At 35.4% G+C, this 16,532-nt stretch overlaps 1 protein-coding gene and 1 long non-coding RNA gene across 3 annotated transcripts in view; one reads left to right on the top strand and one right to left on the bottom strand.

Moving 5' to 3' along the window:
• LOC140666145 (uncharacterized) overlaps positions 1–11,484 on the bottom strand; it is a 35,286-nt gene extending 23,802 nt beyond the window's left edge. The window contains exon 1 of the long non-coding RNA XR_012046717.1: positions 11,313–11,484. This is a non-coding gene — a long non-coding RNA (uncharacterized lncRNA). The remainder of the gene's footprint in view (positions 1–11,312) is intronic.
• Fax (failed axon connections) overlaps positions 1–16,532 on the top strand; it is a 29,522-nt gene that overhangs the window by 9,467 nt on the left and 3,523 nt on the right. For both annotated transcript variants that reach the window (XM_072893019.1, XM_072893018.1), the window contains exon 2: positions 15,850–16,188. In XM_072893019.1, the coding sequence (XP_072749120.1) occupies positions 15,850–16,188 (339 nt within the window). The remainder of the gene's footprint in view (positions 1–15,849; positions 16,189–16,532) is intronic.

Raw genomic sequence — 16,532 nt, 5'->3', positions numbered from 1 at the left:
ATATGAAATGGTCTTAATATCGTATCTTAAATCTTGCAAGTCAGATAGCGCATCGGTTTCAAGTGATTAAGTTTCATCATTTCCTGAATAGATTTCTACCTAGATTTCACGATATCTACGGCGTTATGCTCAACCGCATAGGAATCTTCCGATAAAAGTAGGACCGATCGGAAACGCATACCAGAGTTAGTTTTCTCTACAATTATAAATGACTGCACTACACGCGGTGGGATTACTTTCGTAGGGTACAGTAAAGGACATAATCAACACGATCGAATTATGGTACGGGCTGGGTCGCTTGCAACTTAACGAGCCGTGAAATTAGTTGAGTCATAGGATTTAAACAACATTCTGCTGTAGAAAAAACAAAGTGCCCGCCGGTTAAGTTAGAAGAAGCCGCCGACGATATTTTTCCCACCGTCTCTCGTTCGTTCCTTTACGATGCTCCTGCCGATTATGAACCAAACGATTCACCGTTATGGAACGGTGTTGTTCGTACTTTAAGAGGAGATGCACGCGAACGGTGTAAAAACGTTATTAGAATATAAAAAGAATTATGTGTATGTGGAAACATAAGTTTTCTTCTCGGTAAACATGAACAAAGGTGCTTTGCGGCTTCGGATGAAACGAAAAATGAATTATTCTTCTTGAATGAAAAAAAATCAGATAAAAACACCGTTTTGTATTTATTTATGATACTATGATAATGTTTATGCGAGAAACAAAAATTATTCTTATTAATCGGTGCATACGTTTCCACTGCTATTTCTGGAACACGAAGTATATTTGTACGGGATGTCCTCGATTTACTCACTCTCCTTTCAGCCACAAATGCTAACAGATGCAAATTTAAACACGTTTAACTCATGTTGTATGCTGCCTTAATAAAGATTTAACTGAAGTTTTAATTATACTTAACGTTGAAAATTTTAATTATCCTGATAAATATTAATTTTTTACATTTTTATTTTGACAACAAATATATTTTACATTTCTCGAGAAGAGAATATTTAAAATAATACGCGTATTTCATTGATAAAAAAAAAAGAAAAATATACGGAGCATCGTGCTTTGCGCTAAGAAATGGACTCGTTTTCGCCGGTTAAAGGATACACGGTGGGTTTAGGGCGATCTGCACATTACTTTCTTTCTTTTCTTTTGGTAAGAGGAAAAAATTCGAATAATGCATTCACTCGATATGCATTCCGACTACGCCACTGGCATAACCTGTTTTAAGGTGTATACGTAGTCGAATAACGGCGTTGACCGTGATTATCGACCATGGTGCCTTCCGAGAAGCTTTCGAAAGGCAACGAAAATACAATGTCAAGCGACTGGGAAGTTGGTGAAGGACGGAGGAGGGGAGGAGGGGAGGAGAGGAAGAGAGAACGCATCTCTCCTCTCTAGTCGCGCGTACGTTTCCGGCGATTTAAAGACCGCGACCTGCCTCAACCGTAAAGTAGGTGCATATTTTCCTCACCTCACCTGCTGCTCTCGGCCAAGTAGCCGAGTGCATATGTACGCGCGTGCGCGCGCGTCCGCGAGTTTATGCGTACGCGTCGTTGCGCACACGGCGCATCGTCATCGGCAAACACGCTAATCTGATACGTACATACGTACGTACGATGAAAGTTTGCAAATAAAGTTTCACGTCGCGACGACGAAGAATCCGCGATCGATGTCGCGTCAAACATCTTACGACGCGCTAATTTTTGCAGAATGAGGAACACACCGGGCGTTTCACTAAAATCGCGACCTTAATTTTAACCATGGATTTACAGAAATGCATGAGGACGTGTCGATTCTGTCTTTTGCTCAAAGAGAATGGAAAGCTGTCATTCACTTCTATCGCGCGTAACTTTCTAGCTTTCAACACATTAAACATCCATATTCGTCTTATCCTAAAACCTTTTTTATCACAAATCCTTTTTTATCGTATAATATTTAATTACAATTATTTTAAAGCGAAGTTGACAAGCATATCCTAAGAGATAGATTAGATGAGAAATATAATTAGTTTTAAGATTTTCTATAATTTTTTCTAAAATAAAATTTGTTTCATTGATTATTAAAATTACGGTGATTCGTTGTAACCTTTTTGAATAGAGAGATAATTATTCTTTCATAATTCCTTTCTTTTCACCTTAAACATATTTTTTTACATTAAAATATTTCGTGATTAGGAATGTGAGCATTCCTATTAATGCTATATATCTAATCAACATATTTTTTTTTATTTGAATGCCTTATTACCGCATTCCATAACTCAAACACCGTTAATAGCATGCATATTTTATTAATACTTCAGCTTGACCGAACTATGATTATGAAAAACTATTATCTATATTTATTTATGAGTCAAGTTTTGATCGATGAACAAAGTGTTTTGTAACGATGTCCTATCAAGCATACCAAGATAAAAATAACTTTGATATATTTTCTTGTCTGTTTTCGTTGATATTTGCAGAAGTTCAAATTATCTGAAGTTTTATAAAAATGAAATAATCGACATTAGTATTGATATATACCGTTGATAATGAGCACAATTAAATCTTTGCAATATATTAATATATACATGAATATTAGTAAAAAACGCGAAAAGAGAAACCCATCTTTATTTGCTTTACAAAGTTTTTAAATTCTATAAAAGATAAGATCTTCTAATCTAATCGATGTTTATTTAAGCGAATAGTAACTTTATCAAAGTGTTGATTAACAAACATGCACATGGGATGTTTAATAACAAATAAATAACAAATTAATAAAAAATAAATAACTTTCTATGCACGCGACAATATTCTTTATTTGAAATAAAAGGACTTTTAAAAAATTTCATTATAATACTATGAATGAATAAACTTTTACTTTTCATAATCCTACACCTTAGTTTATTAAAATTTTGATTTTAAAAGTGAGAGGAGGGAATATAATTACATAAACCAATAGGATAAATTCAGCATTAAATCTTCAAAAATTATGAAAAAAAATATAAGTGCGAATAAAAGTTAGTAAGAGAAAAGTTACTTCAATTTTCAACAACAAGACGAGTTTGCGCCTATTATCGAGTACCCCATATTACATTCGCCAAGAATCTCATATCGCGTTTGTTATTCGAGCGCGTGCCAAAGGCCGGCCTTACGTCAATAATTCGACGTCGCGAGAGCGCAGCGGATTGAAAATCGGTATTCATAAAGCGTTCTCTCTCGCGACAGGACGCGACGGCGACGACGACGACGGCGACGGCGACGACGACGACGACGACGACGACGACGACGACGACAAAGAGGAATGTATAAGGCCGATCACACGAACGGGCGGCGGTCGCGATGCGGCTACGATCCTTTATATAGCGATGCGCGAGAGCGTGTCGCAAGATGGACAGCCATAACGCCAGCTGAAACGGTGAACGGGAATAATGCGATGCGGGAATATTGACGAGCTGCCGATGGTCGGTTAGAAAATAATTTTCCACGCGTGTAACTGCGGAATTACTTTTCGCGTTTTACTTCCCCGCTGTCCTCTCTGTCTCTCTCTCTCTCTCTCTCTCTCTCCTCGCGAGTTATGCAGTCGTCATGCATACCACAGACCGCCCGATGATTTATGCTTTTTGCCGACCTGATTAATTCTTACGAAGCGAGAGAACAGCATCTACATTCCTAAACTCTATACTTTGGTATTTATATCGATATTTGTGGCATTTTTGTCATTTGCATATATACACATACACCATATGCTGAGAATGTGCTCTACTCTGATTTTTTATCAGTTTTTAATATCGTTTTTTTATGAAGAATGTAATTTTTATCGATTGAATTTTAATAATTATGTGCATGAGATTATTTTATTTTAAAAGGCGTGGTGTTGATGCTAAATGTGTGACAATATCACTCGATTAACAAGATAAACACTTTGTTACAATATACAATGTACGAGTGTCTGTAAATAAAATTTCAAAATATTATATTCCATGAAATAAATGTGGCAGAGAGAGAGAGAGAGAGAGAGAGAGAGAGAGAGAGAGAGAGAGAGAGAGAGAAAGAAATTTCAAATATTCAAAAATTTATATATTCTGTTCTCATCAACGATTGTAACGAGCAAAAAAAAAACAAAAGTTACAAAAAATACACTTGTATAATAAAGACTGTAAAATAATTGTTTTATCTTCGATTTGGATAAATTAACAAAGAATAGCGTAATTATATTCAAGATAAAAAAACAGACAATCTCTCTCTCTTACTTTTAATGCGAGAGAGATACCAAGTTGCATCTAGAAGAATTTCTACTTATGCTAACTTTTGCTTTCGATCAATTGGAAAATTAACAAAGTAGTTTGCATCTATGTTGTTTTATTTCTAGATCGGTTTACTTGCCATTTGATCAGTAGAGCAATCAGTGGCGCCAGTTCTGAAAATTCTTTTTAATGATAAATTCTTACATTCCACCGCCGAGTCAAGCTTGACTAATCAGCTGCGGTTGGCCGTGATGACATCTCGTAATGCATAGCTAATAATGTTAGTCGTAAATTAAGCGATTTCAGAGTGTATGCGTACGTGTGCGTGTGTATATGTGTTACGATTAAGCGACGCGTACGAGCGGCACGAGTTTTTATCGCCGACACGATCGGTCACTCAGCGCAATTATTCATGAACTGAATGACTCACCGGAATGGTATATCCTGGAATTGAGTCTTATAGTTACCGGCGCGAGAATCATTGCAGCATGCGATGGTACGCGTTGGAGTTCCGCTCGGAATGTCGGTTTAGATTATTTTTCGAGAGCGATCAGCACGTTGCAAAAGCGAAAACATAACGACATCGTAGGCAATTTCCTTCTAAAGGAAAAGTTGCAGAGATTTAGCCACTCTCGTAGATTGCTTCAAACGAATATGTATATTCTATCTCCTTCCTCTCTCTTTTACTTTCTCTCTCCCTCTCACATATATCTATATATATATATATATATATATATATATAATTGACAAAGAATTATATTTTAGAAATTAGCTATATATATATGAGAGAGAGAAAAGTAAAAGAGAGAGGGAGGAGTCGTTTTTTTTTAAATTATATATATACAATTTAAGTTAAAAGGACAAAGAGAATTATATTTTAATATATTTTTCATATATTATTGTAATTATGACATTGATATTTTATGTTAAATTCAGGATATATACTTACGTAATATTTGTTATTGAGGTGTTGTATTATTAAAACGAGCGTGTCTATGAATGTTTGAGGATGTATTATCAGCGTTTATCTAGCGTTTTAACGCAAGATCGTCACATTTAGCGCTATGGCGCAACCTTGTGATTATATGCTGCTTGACGTGTTAAAAATTCTTATCCGTTCTCTCCGTGCACTTTTTCTAAATACGCAGTATATCCGACACTAATAACATCGTTGTCGCGACACGCGTCCGTGCGGCGCGTACTTTATCCGCAATCCGCGTAACACGATAGCTTCCCGATATTATCGATTCCGTTACGCGATATTATCTGCGGTACCTGAGTCGGCCAACATTTCAGGTGCACAAAAGTCCTTGCACTTGGCGCATTATTTATTATTATGGACTGCTTTTAACTGATCAAATTTTTTTCATTTATCTCAGATTAATTTATAAATTAAAATTACATACAAAAAAATATAAGAATTCATATATTTTTTTGTATGTAATTTAATTTATAAATTAATCTGAGATAAATGAAAAAAATTTGGTCAGTTAACCTACATTTTAAAAAATTCATCGTTGTCAAGAAAATGTACCTATAACACGGTTGTAAGTCCGCTCGAACCATCCTTTCCAAAAGTACAGGGGGCCATGAGATTTATTATTTTATGCCGTGTCTTTATTTTTCTAGCAATTGTCCTTCATTTATTTTCAAACGTTACATGAATGAGAACAATCGGAGCTTTGTTTATCGGAACGATTTTGAAACAGCCGCTCTGCGATAAAACGAATCTATGACAAAGCTTGAAAGCCTGTCCCCTGGGTAGTCTTGAATTTTTTTTCGTGTAGAGACTTTTGTCCATTTCACCGCGAAGGATTTTAAGATACACACGAGTACACATTTGCCATGTCGGGAAGATGTTATGGTATTAAAGTAGAATTTCTGAGAATTCTTACAAAATAAGATATAAGTGGAAGCGCGATCAATTTTCCATAAATGTGTGTTAAAATATCGGATCTTTAACATTGCATTTTTCTACGTATTTAATACAGGTATCAACGCTATAATATGCAGCTTCTATCGAGAATTTTATTTTCATTCTTATTGAATCTGAGAAATGTAAAGTTGGAATTTAGGTTACCATTTTATATATTAATTCTTATATATTTTTTATGTGTATATGATCTATAAATTAATCTGATAAATGGGGAATCCCGTTATACATATACTGTCTATATTTGTCTCTATATTGCCTTTGTTTTAAACTCGCGTGATTCTAAAGACGCAATAAAGATTTATGAGTGATGGTTGATGTAAATTATGTGTACAGGGTATACATGTCTATACACGAACAATACATATATTGTTCTTTAACATACTAACTGCGCGTAAAGTATGACGTATCTGTATCATGCGATTCGATAAAGCAAAAAGAATTAATGCCATAGTAGATACCTACGTTATAGAATTCTGTCTCTAGGATGGACTTTTTTTTATAAGTGTAGTCTAAAGTTATAAATCTCCATTTTTTTCTTTTATAATGCCTATATATTAATATAATCGATGTTCTGTAATGCGAGCTTTTGCGGTTTTGGAATACTCGTTGTCATGGACAAATTAATCACGAACAAATTAATCAAGAAACACGAAGCTGTATCGTACAAAGTAAGCGTTATCCCAAGCAATGAACATAATCGAATAATCTTCATTAAGTATCCCCTTTTTCTTAATCTACATTAATAAGATTAAAATTTCTGTACAGGGCGACTCGTCGTTTCTCGACATTAACATTAATTTGATAAATTGTTTATTAATAGAAAAAAATTTCCAATTAAAATTAGATATTTTTAGCGAATATTTTGCATAGAATTGATTTACCTTTTTGTTATTCAGTTTTGAATATTTTTTCTTGACAATTATAAATATTAAATGTTTTATAAAGTAAAATATGTCTAAAAAAGAAATAACGTTTTGTTTTTCAATTGTGCTGGTAAAACTTAATTTACAGAGGTCTCAATTTACGTTTATTAAATACCTTTGATAAATACATTTCTCTTTTTAATTTACGTTTATTAAATATTTCTGTAGTTAAGCTCCATATTTATTAATTTTTTTTTAAAGAAGTATGAATTTCACGTTGTAATAAAATATTAATAGCATATTAAGAAAGTATTAATTGATACATACAAATACATATATATATATATATATATATATATATATATATATATATATATTACTAACAACATAATTACATAAATTATGGTGAAGACGCTTACTTAAGCTAATATGTCATTCTCAGAAGTCCGGGTGTGCAAGCTAATTTAATTATCGTCTTTCACAGTTGTAAAGGATAAAATGTATGTTACAAGATATGTAAAAAATTTGCATTCAGCATTTTTCAAGGCGAACAATATCGCAGTTATCACTCGTCGCACGTTTGTTCCCGTTTTAAGTTTCAGTTTCTATTACATTCGTTTAAAATGTGTAATTATTTATCTTTGTCTTCCCGTCTGTATTTATAATCGGTTTTTTTTTAACTTTTTATCAATATTAGAATTAATAATTTCTAAATATAAAGTTACAAAATTTCTTTTCGTTCTTTTTGCTTTTCGAGCATCAGTGGGGGTTTTTTTTTTAACTTTTTATCAATATTAGAATTAATAATTTCTAAATATAAAGTTACAAAATTTCTTTTCGTTCATTTTGCTTTTCGAGCATCAGTGGGGGATTAGATTATTTTCACAGCCAGGGATTAAAGAGTATCTACATTAAGACAGTTGGCCACAATATCGGTGATGCATTTAATTACCGTTGTCGCGGTGTGAGACAGAAAATAACAGTCCAAAATGTGCGAGGTGAGCCGCGATGACACGGGATTTTTTGCGGCGCGACAGCCGACTAATTTCAAATACGGTAACACATATAGGACTAAAGGCGGCGGAAATAAATGCGGGGGCGGGAGCGTGGCTCTTAAAATAGCGCCGCGAAGACTTCTGAAGTCATCACGATCGCGTACGTATCTCTCGCAACAAGAACAAAGCGCGTGAACAAAGAGAAAAGTCTGCGGATGCGTCGGACGCACACGAGGAGGCGAGCGAAACGTGATAGAGAGAAAGAGAGGGCGACAGGGAACGACAGAAAGACGAGATGAGAGGGCAAGGCGGTGACTAGGCAAGCATTCTATTACATTCCATTAGCCGGTGACTAGATTGCCCGTCCTGGAAATGCGATTGTCCTCCTCTCCTCTCTTCTTCTTTTTCTTCTCGTTGCGAAGCGAAATCGTAATGCGCCGCGCGTTCGTCCATCGTATTTTCCAAGAGAGGCGTTACTCGTCGTAATTATTATTTTACAGTTGGTCATCGCGCAATATCGCGGCCTCGGAAAAAGAATTTCAACGAAGGTCTCGTTGCGAGCGCTCACATATAATTTATTAATCTTTCAATCGTACGATACTTATCGAGAGCACGATTATATATGCGTTATATATACGCGGTAGATTTACGCGACGGGGACTGTTATAATTTACGTTTGATTAGAATGTCAATTCAACTCGCGTACATGTATATATACATCTATTTCAAGCACTTTTTTAAATTATTGCAAATTAAATTTACATTCGAAAATAATAAACTTTATATAACTAAAAACAACATGTCACATATGTATATGTATGTTACACCGTGTGTGTTAGTTTAAAAATAGTATTTGAAAAAAAAAAAATTGATTTGTTTATTCAAAAGAATACATTTAAAATATGCAATTTTTATAAAAAGTGTGATTATCATGATGCTGGTGATAATTAATATTTATTCTTTGAAGAAAAACCAGAATTTTTTACTATAAAATGATAATATAGGATTGATACTGGTATTAAAAATATTTATATATACTAATTATATCCACGAGAAACATAAGAAATTCAAATGAATGTTCTCCGTGCTGTGCTTCGAGAAAGGTGTCTCGAGATGCCTAAGTAATATCGGGGGAGGGACAAGTCTTTGGGAACATCGTAGTAACAGTGTTCCAAGTCGCGGGCTCTTGACGCCGCTGCTGAGGAACGCTCGTGTTCGTCAACAGCGCGCGGCAACCGCAACATAATTACGGGTCTCGGTATCCCGGCAGCTGTAAATCCCTCGCGCTCTCGTCTCTCTTTTTCTTCTTTCATTCGCCTTCATCTCGCGCGCGATGAACAGGCGAGCTCGTACATACACGCTCCGGCTTTCGTACACGCATCGGTACAAGCACAGCGCGCTCTCTCTCTCTCTCTCTCTCTCTCTGATTCTCAGTATGCCTGCATACCGTCCGTAATATTGTCCAATTTAACTCCTTCGCCGTAGGTTTTAATTAATTAATCTTCCAATTGAACCTCATTACGGCTTATCTTATCGCGCGGAAGAAGAACGACGACTTTTCTCTCTCTTTCTCTCGCTCTCTCCCTTTCTCTTTCCTTCTCCTGGCTTGACATTCCTCGACCGCGAGAAATTTATTCTGTCACGCCGGGTCCGAGGGATTGGCGAGGAGGATAGGGGTTCATTGCACTCCATAGAAAAATAGACGACGCGTACTGATCTGTGCGCATTCTCCAATGCTCTCTCTCTCTCTCTCTCTTTCTTTAGTTTAAATTGTTATCTTTTTAAGAAACATTAAACTTTAAATATCAATTGACATTATTTCGAAATACGATATATGCATTTAAAATAAATGTCAGAATATTTTTAAATATTATTTAATGCGCGTGGGGTATTTATTGGTCGTACTGAAAATCTAGAACGTGATTATATAAATTTCTAATTATTTATTAACTTTTAATCTGTTACGTGTCTTTTAAAAAATATATTTTCAAATAGTTATTCGTTTACGTTATTTTGTTAAAAAATAAACGGTATAAATTTGTAATTGGACCAAAATTTCATTTTCAACTTGGCAATATTGAATAAAGAAGCTTCCTTTGGACTGTGTGTAGACGATGCTATTCAGAGCTATTTACTGCATGAAAGGATATCGACGCGGTTATCGTGTTTCATAAGATAGTTTACGCGGCATGAACGGGCCCCATTGTGCGACTTTATGGTGTCACGCTCGAGGAAACAACGGGTTAAATGTCGAGATAATTTACCGTCCGTGAATGCAAGGCGTGGTGTTTCTCCCAATTTGACTGATTATTGAAACAAGAATGTACTTCGTCGATGCCTATTGATCGTGTGCGCGCATTCAACGTCAAGATTCGATCTTTTCTATTTCAATCTTTAACTGCAATAGCCAATAAACTATAAATCGTATTACTAGTAAATTAATTTTACTTTTATTTATTTTTATTTTAGAAAAAAAATGAAAGAAAAAAATTATTCTAAAAAAACTGCATTAAATTTTTCGGTATTTGTAATATAAATATATATTTTGTATACTTTTCTCTTCTCTTGAGATTTTGATCGATTTCTACTAAAAATATTGAACATTCGCAAGGGATTCGACGTAAAAAAAAAAAATATATATATATATATATATATATATATATATATATATATATAATGTATAAATAAGAAAGATTGTGTTACTTTCGAGCAATTTTGGCAATAAATAAAACAAAAAGATGGATTTAATTTATAGTAATGTACAATAATTATGTTATAACAAGAAAATAGTTTTTGACATAAACCTTGCAAGACGAGATCCTTATAAATTAATTTATATTCAATGCTTAACACTTTGAATACATGTAAGCGAGGAGAAGCCAAGGATTATCTGGTAAGCTAGCTGAGCTAGCAATCTACTTGATCCAAGCGACGTGATCCTACGACACGCTCCGCGATGCTATGCATGTTCAACTCTTCTCTAGCTTTTTTTTCTTTTATTTCCGTGCAGCTGGTTAAGAGTGCTTTAACGTATTTAGTGTTCATGCGTCACGTGTGATATACAGGGATGTATATTGCATGCGACGCACGCGCGCACTCGCACAGATGGTGAATATATGTATTTCGAAAAGACTATTTTTAATAAATAGAAATAAAATTCTTGTAATACTTCGAAATAATCGATTGCAAATTTAGTTACTGAAACGTCACGGTTCTGTAATCAATTTGCAATCAATTTTTTACTAGTAAAACTTTAATGGCTCCCCTTTCGTTTCCTCTTTACTTACAGTATAACGTCAAGCATTAAAATCCCGTTGACTTAAAGTTGAGCGAAAATATAATCCCCCATCGATGAAACGAAGAACAAAGGAAAATTTTTCGCATCAATATTTTATTCAACGTTTCGTAATGATTAATCAGTTGACGTTCTTACGTGGAAGTACGACGTAAATCGGTATGTGTGTTTCGCGAAATAGGTATTTGACGTATGTCCTCGCTGTGGGCAGCGGTAAGTAGCCAATTATACTGTGCCACGCGACGCACAGCACGTCTATAGCATATGCACATGCAAATCTTGTAGCGACATCCGTCGCGGCGGAACGCATCGACCGACGTAACGCGACGTGGAAACAGTATGCTTCTAGTCCATTAGGATGAATGAGGGATCGGATATATGCATAGATTGCGCGGCGCGTCGTATTGTCGCGTGTCGCGCCGTGGACCAGGCTGATTTATATCTTCTCATCGGACGAAGACACGTTAATATAAATGTTACGACGTAGAAAGTTTTCTTCCTACATCTGCTTTCAAAATTTCTAGATAACATTATTTTATTTCTATCACTTTTCAGCCACTTTGCATTTTTCTTAAACTTTTTTAAACAGTTTTTTTTTTCCCCCCCCTTAAATTTGTCGCGGTTCTTCTTTCGCAAAACTCAAACAGTTTGCTCGAGAATTTCAGGATAATCAAACTATCGCATCGGTATATCTGATCAATCATCCGTTTAAATAAGATTATGATGAAAAGGAAGATAGAGCTATACCACTTTTTAATTCGCAATTTATTCGACTCTTGACTCTAATTTTTTTTTTTTTTTTAGAAAGTTTAAAAAGGAGAGACTCTAGTTCTAAATAAAAATATGATTGAAAGAGCACACATGTATATTTTAATACATAAATTATACTCCTCGATGTTTAATGCCTCGCTTTACCTGGACCTAGCTTAACCCAAATAATCCGGCGTCTAATCGATAGTGCCCCGAACTTTGACCCTGGAAACATCTGTCCGTACACAGACAAATTTATTCCTCTCTCATTCTCTCTTTCTCTTTCTTTTTCTCCCCCTTCATCGACTTTGTGCCGATCGAGACCAGTTTTTCGGCGGCGATTCTCCGCGCGATACATGCGTGCTCTTACATCGCGCAAGCGGCGGTTCGCAGCACCATCCGCGCGATCAATATCAGCGCAAACGGCGGCAGCCACGACTACGATCAACGAGGGTGACTACGACGATGACGGCGACAGGAGAGAAAGAGAGAGAGAGAGAGAGAGAGAGAGAGAGAGAGAGAGAGAGAGAGAGAGAGAGAGAAGCATCACGGCTACCAGTACGCGGTACACGTACACGTACGTGTAACGTATACATGTACCAGGAACGCGTGCATGGATACGCTCGACGATGACACGACGCTGTGGGTGTGGGTGTGCCGATGATGGTGTCGACGCTGCGCCCTGGTGGGAGAGGCCAAGTGGGGACGTTGCCAGGCGACGGAAGCTGCCTGCTGCCGCGCGAGTTCATCGTCCTCCACGTTCGCGCTCGCGCTCGCGCTCGCGTTCGCTACTCCCTTGCGCTTTGCACCGATCCAGCTCTAGCCACCCTTCGTCCGTTTCTTTTGGCTTCTCCGCCGCGCCGAGCCGGACCCGCCCTGCCCTCCCTTCCCCCCTCCCTCCCCCCCTCCTTGCGAGTACTCGCGCTCCTTCGTTCTTACGAATTGAAATCGAAGTATGCAAAGTATTTTCAATAACACGTTCGGTTTGATAACCAAGATATCTCGATGTATCCGAGGGCGGTGACTTTTTCTCGATATTGTTTTTTATTGGAAAGATACGGCAAATTGTAAAATGTTTTTTCGCTCCGATATCTTTTCTCTATCTTGATTTATCGTCCAACGTTTATTATCGTTTATTGGATTAAAGAAATTTAAGAGAATAAATCTTCAACAATTCACGACTTCAACAAATAATTTGTCTGAATAGTTTTAATAATCTAAATAGTTATTAAATAGTTTGGTTGTGTAACAGAGATATCGAGAATATATACAGTCCACGTAAAATATTACGAATATTTCGGAAAGTATAGAAAGATTGATTTTATTATTATATTAGCGAAAAATTTAAATTATTTTAATAATATATTAGAATAGTATCTCGTGCATCTAACAAAAATATGTCATAAATCTTGATAAAAACTATTCAAAACTTTTATAAATAACAAATGAGATACAATAGAGATGTCAGTACATTTTGTTGATGCATAGAATTCTGGAGTTCTTTTTTTTTTTTCTTATCGATCAGAGCCTGCCATTTTCTAGAAAAATATATAAATTGCTGGTAAATTAACATGACATAATAGAAATCTCGTTGCATTATGTCCGGTAGGTGATATACATAAACATTTGATGCACCTACATTATTATATCAGAATCAAATATGTAAGGAAATTTGATGAATAATAAGCATGATGTAATAGGGAGGTCAATGTGTTGCATCGAGGACAGGCCGCAGGGCGTTCGATGCAAACAACCCCGCCCTGCGCAACTACATCTCGTTATTGACGTTACACATTAAAATCAAAAATGCAAATAACTCGATTAAATAATAAATATAATATTCCATAAAAAAATTAAAATTACGCGTGAATATTGATTATTTTAATAAATGTATATAATAAAAAAGTAAAGATTTTATATTCGCTTAAATTATTTTCGTTTGTCGGTAAAAATATCGATCACTCGAAATCGACAAGAATTCCGAATATTTTAAGAGAGGATAAAAATAAAATGAAAGAGTAAATGATGCACAAAGGGTGCAGGATGACTCATTTGGGCAAATACACGTGTGTCAGCATTCTAACTGACCCCTATACAGCCGACACACGCGTGTATTATATACATGCCTCTCTAGCCCTCATCGATCTTGTCGTCGCATCCAACTCGAAGGGGTTAAAACTGGAGCAATGGATCTCTACTGTATATATCGTTTCTTTCCTGGTGTTGACAGATCCCCCGCTCGATACCTTTGTACCGTAGTTTTATTCTTGTTCTTAGCTCAGCTAAATTTCACGCATTGTGGTCCTCGTTTCGTTTTGGTGTTTACGTCTCGGCTCCGTAATTGGCTTGGCGGTGCAGCCTTCTGTTTGTTCGTTTCGAGTTCGCTCTTCCAAGTTTATTCGTTTCACCGGTTCTTCCGTATTTCTCACATCGTGCACATGCACACAAACACGAACATTTTAATCACATTCTCGCGAATTCTTACTCAAACTTTACGTGCGATTTACTCTTTCCTTTCATTTCCATTTCGATTTGCCAACGAACCGTGCGTTTTACGGGATGACATTATTACTTTAATAGGTCGATATACTCTCTCAATTCGTTTGACTTTGACTGCAAATGTTCCTCTTCATCTTTTACGAGCACGAAATACTTGATCCACATAGTAAATTATGCAAGAGAGAAGGCATATTATTTAAGTGTTACGGAGAAATCCTATTTAAAAAATCCTACATAGCGTATTGAATTATATTTGTACTGTAATTATAATTATTAGAACAACACTCTTTTATGTTGATTACATAATTATATTGTCATAATACTGAATTAGAAAATATTTACATACATCGAATATTTCTAAAACTAGTTTTATTTGTCACATATTTAAAATGTTGTAGTATAATCTGGTTGAAATTTGAGTTCTTGGACATATTATTTTTTCTCGATAATAGCAAATTAACAAATTTAAAATTTATTTTATATCGACAAGAAATTGTTAAGTAATCATTTTACGAAACAATTCATTATTGAAAAAGATAACATTTTCTAGAAATTAAATTTTTTAATAAATATTTGACGCGACCTTTTTTTCAGTTAATTTTAAGGCGCGTTGTTTATATATATATTTTAATATTTATTTTATTATTCAAGTTATTTAATATTAGTATATAATATTAATGAAAATTTTGCCAAATAACGAAAATCTCATAAAATTATCGTTAAAAAAATTGTCCATAAATTTATTGTAAAGAACATTTGTCGTTAAAAAATATAGCGATAAATGTGAAACACCCTCGTGTATCGTCGCGTGAAATAACTTCACAGATTAGATGTAATAAGCTGATTCACCTGTGAAAACCACGATATCCCACTTATACATTTAACGCGGTACGTACGTCTATAAATAGAGCATGTACTTCGCGAAAGTATAGGTGCCTATGCTTGTCCGTCTCATAGTTATTTATTACGCACGAGGACGAAGAATCGTGTAGGGAAGAGAGAAAGAACAGAGAAGGACTAGCATTTTTATAATATTTTAATTGATATAAAATATACATTAATAATTGTGTGAAAAATTAATTTTATTCTAAATTATTCGAGCAGAAAATTTCATCGCGATTTTAAGTTATTAAAATAAAATTTTACTACGTTACAATGTAATAGAAATCAATTTCCGAAACTACAAAAGGGAAAAAATCAGAAATACATTAAAATTAAAATTAATTTACGCTTTGCGTAAATTATCAACCGTACTGACAATTTATCTGGTTTGGTTTCAGAATGTTGATCACAAGATGAAATTCCGTTCTAAGAAGGGCCAGCTGCCGTTCGTTGAACTGAACGGCGAGGAGATCGCTGATAGCACCATCATCCTGCGGGAATTGAGCCAGAAATTTGGCAAGGATCTTGACGCCGGTCTCACATCCGAACAGCGAAGCGTCTCCCACGCCATGATATCCATGATCGAAAATCATCTCGTTTGGGTTGTCGCGTGCTGGCGCACAAAGAATTTGGATCAAGTGCTAAAGGGCTACAAGGTCAATCTGCAGCTTGCTCTGGGATCACGTATACCCAATGCGATTCTCAACTTCTTCTTCAAGCTCACGTTCGGACGTAAGGTAAGTTTCGCTTATCGTTTGCCGTGTGATATCGGTGTGACCTAGCATACAACTTGGACGTTAGATCATTGAATGATAATTCTCACATTTAACAGTCAGTAACCGTTCAATTGCAATCACTCATTCGCATCTCTTTACGTTTTTTTTTTTGTATAACTTACTTACATATTTTCATAATTATATTCCACAATTGTATTTTTCATAATTATATATGCATATAATAATGATGTGTGTTGTATGGAAAAAAAATTAAAAAAAAAAAATAAAGTTTTTCTCGACTTGTTCGTATTTTTCAAAACGCACGATTCCACATTTGTGATTAGCTATGCATGTGCACAGTTGCA

This window comes from Anoplolepis gracilipes, chromosome 5, assembly GCF_047496725.1.
Source record: "Anoplolepis gracilipes chromosome 5, ASM4749672v1, whole genome shotgun sequence".
Lineage (NCBI taxonomy): Eukaryota > Metazoa > Arthropoda > Insecta > Hymenoptera > Formicidae > Anoplolepis > Anoplolepis gracilipes.
Note: the sequence above shows the minus strand (reverse complement) of the source record. Positions and strands in the feature narration are given on the sequence as shown.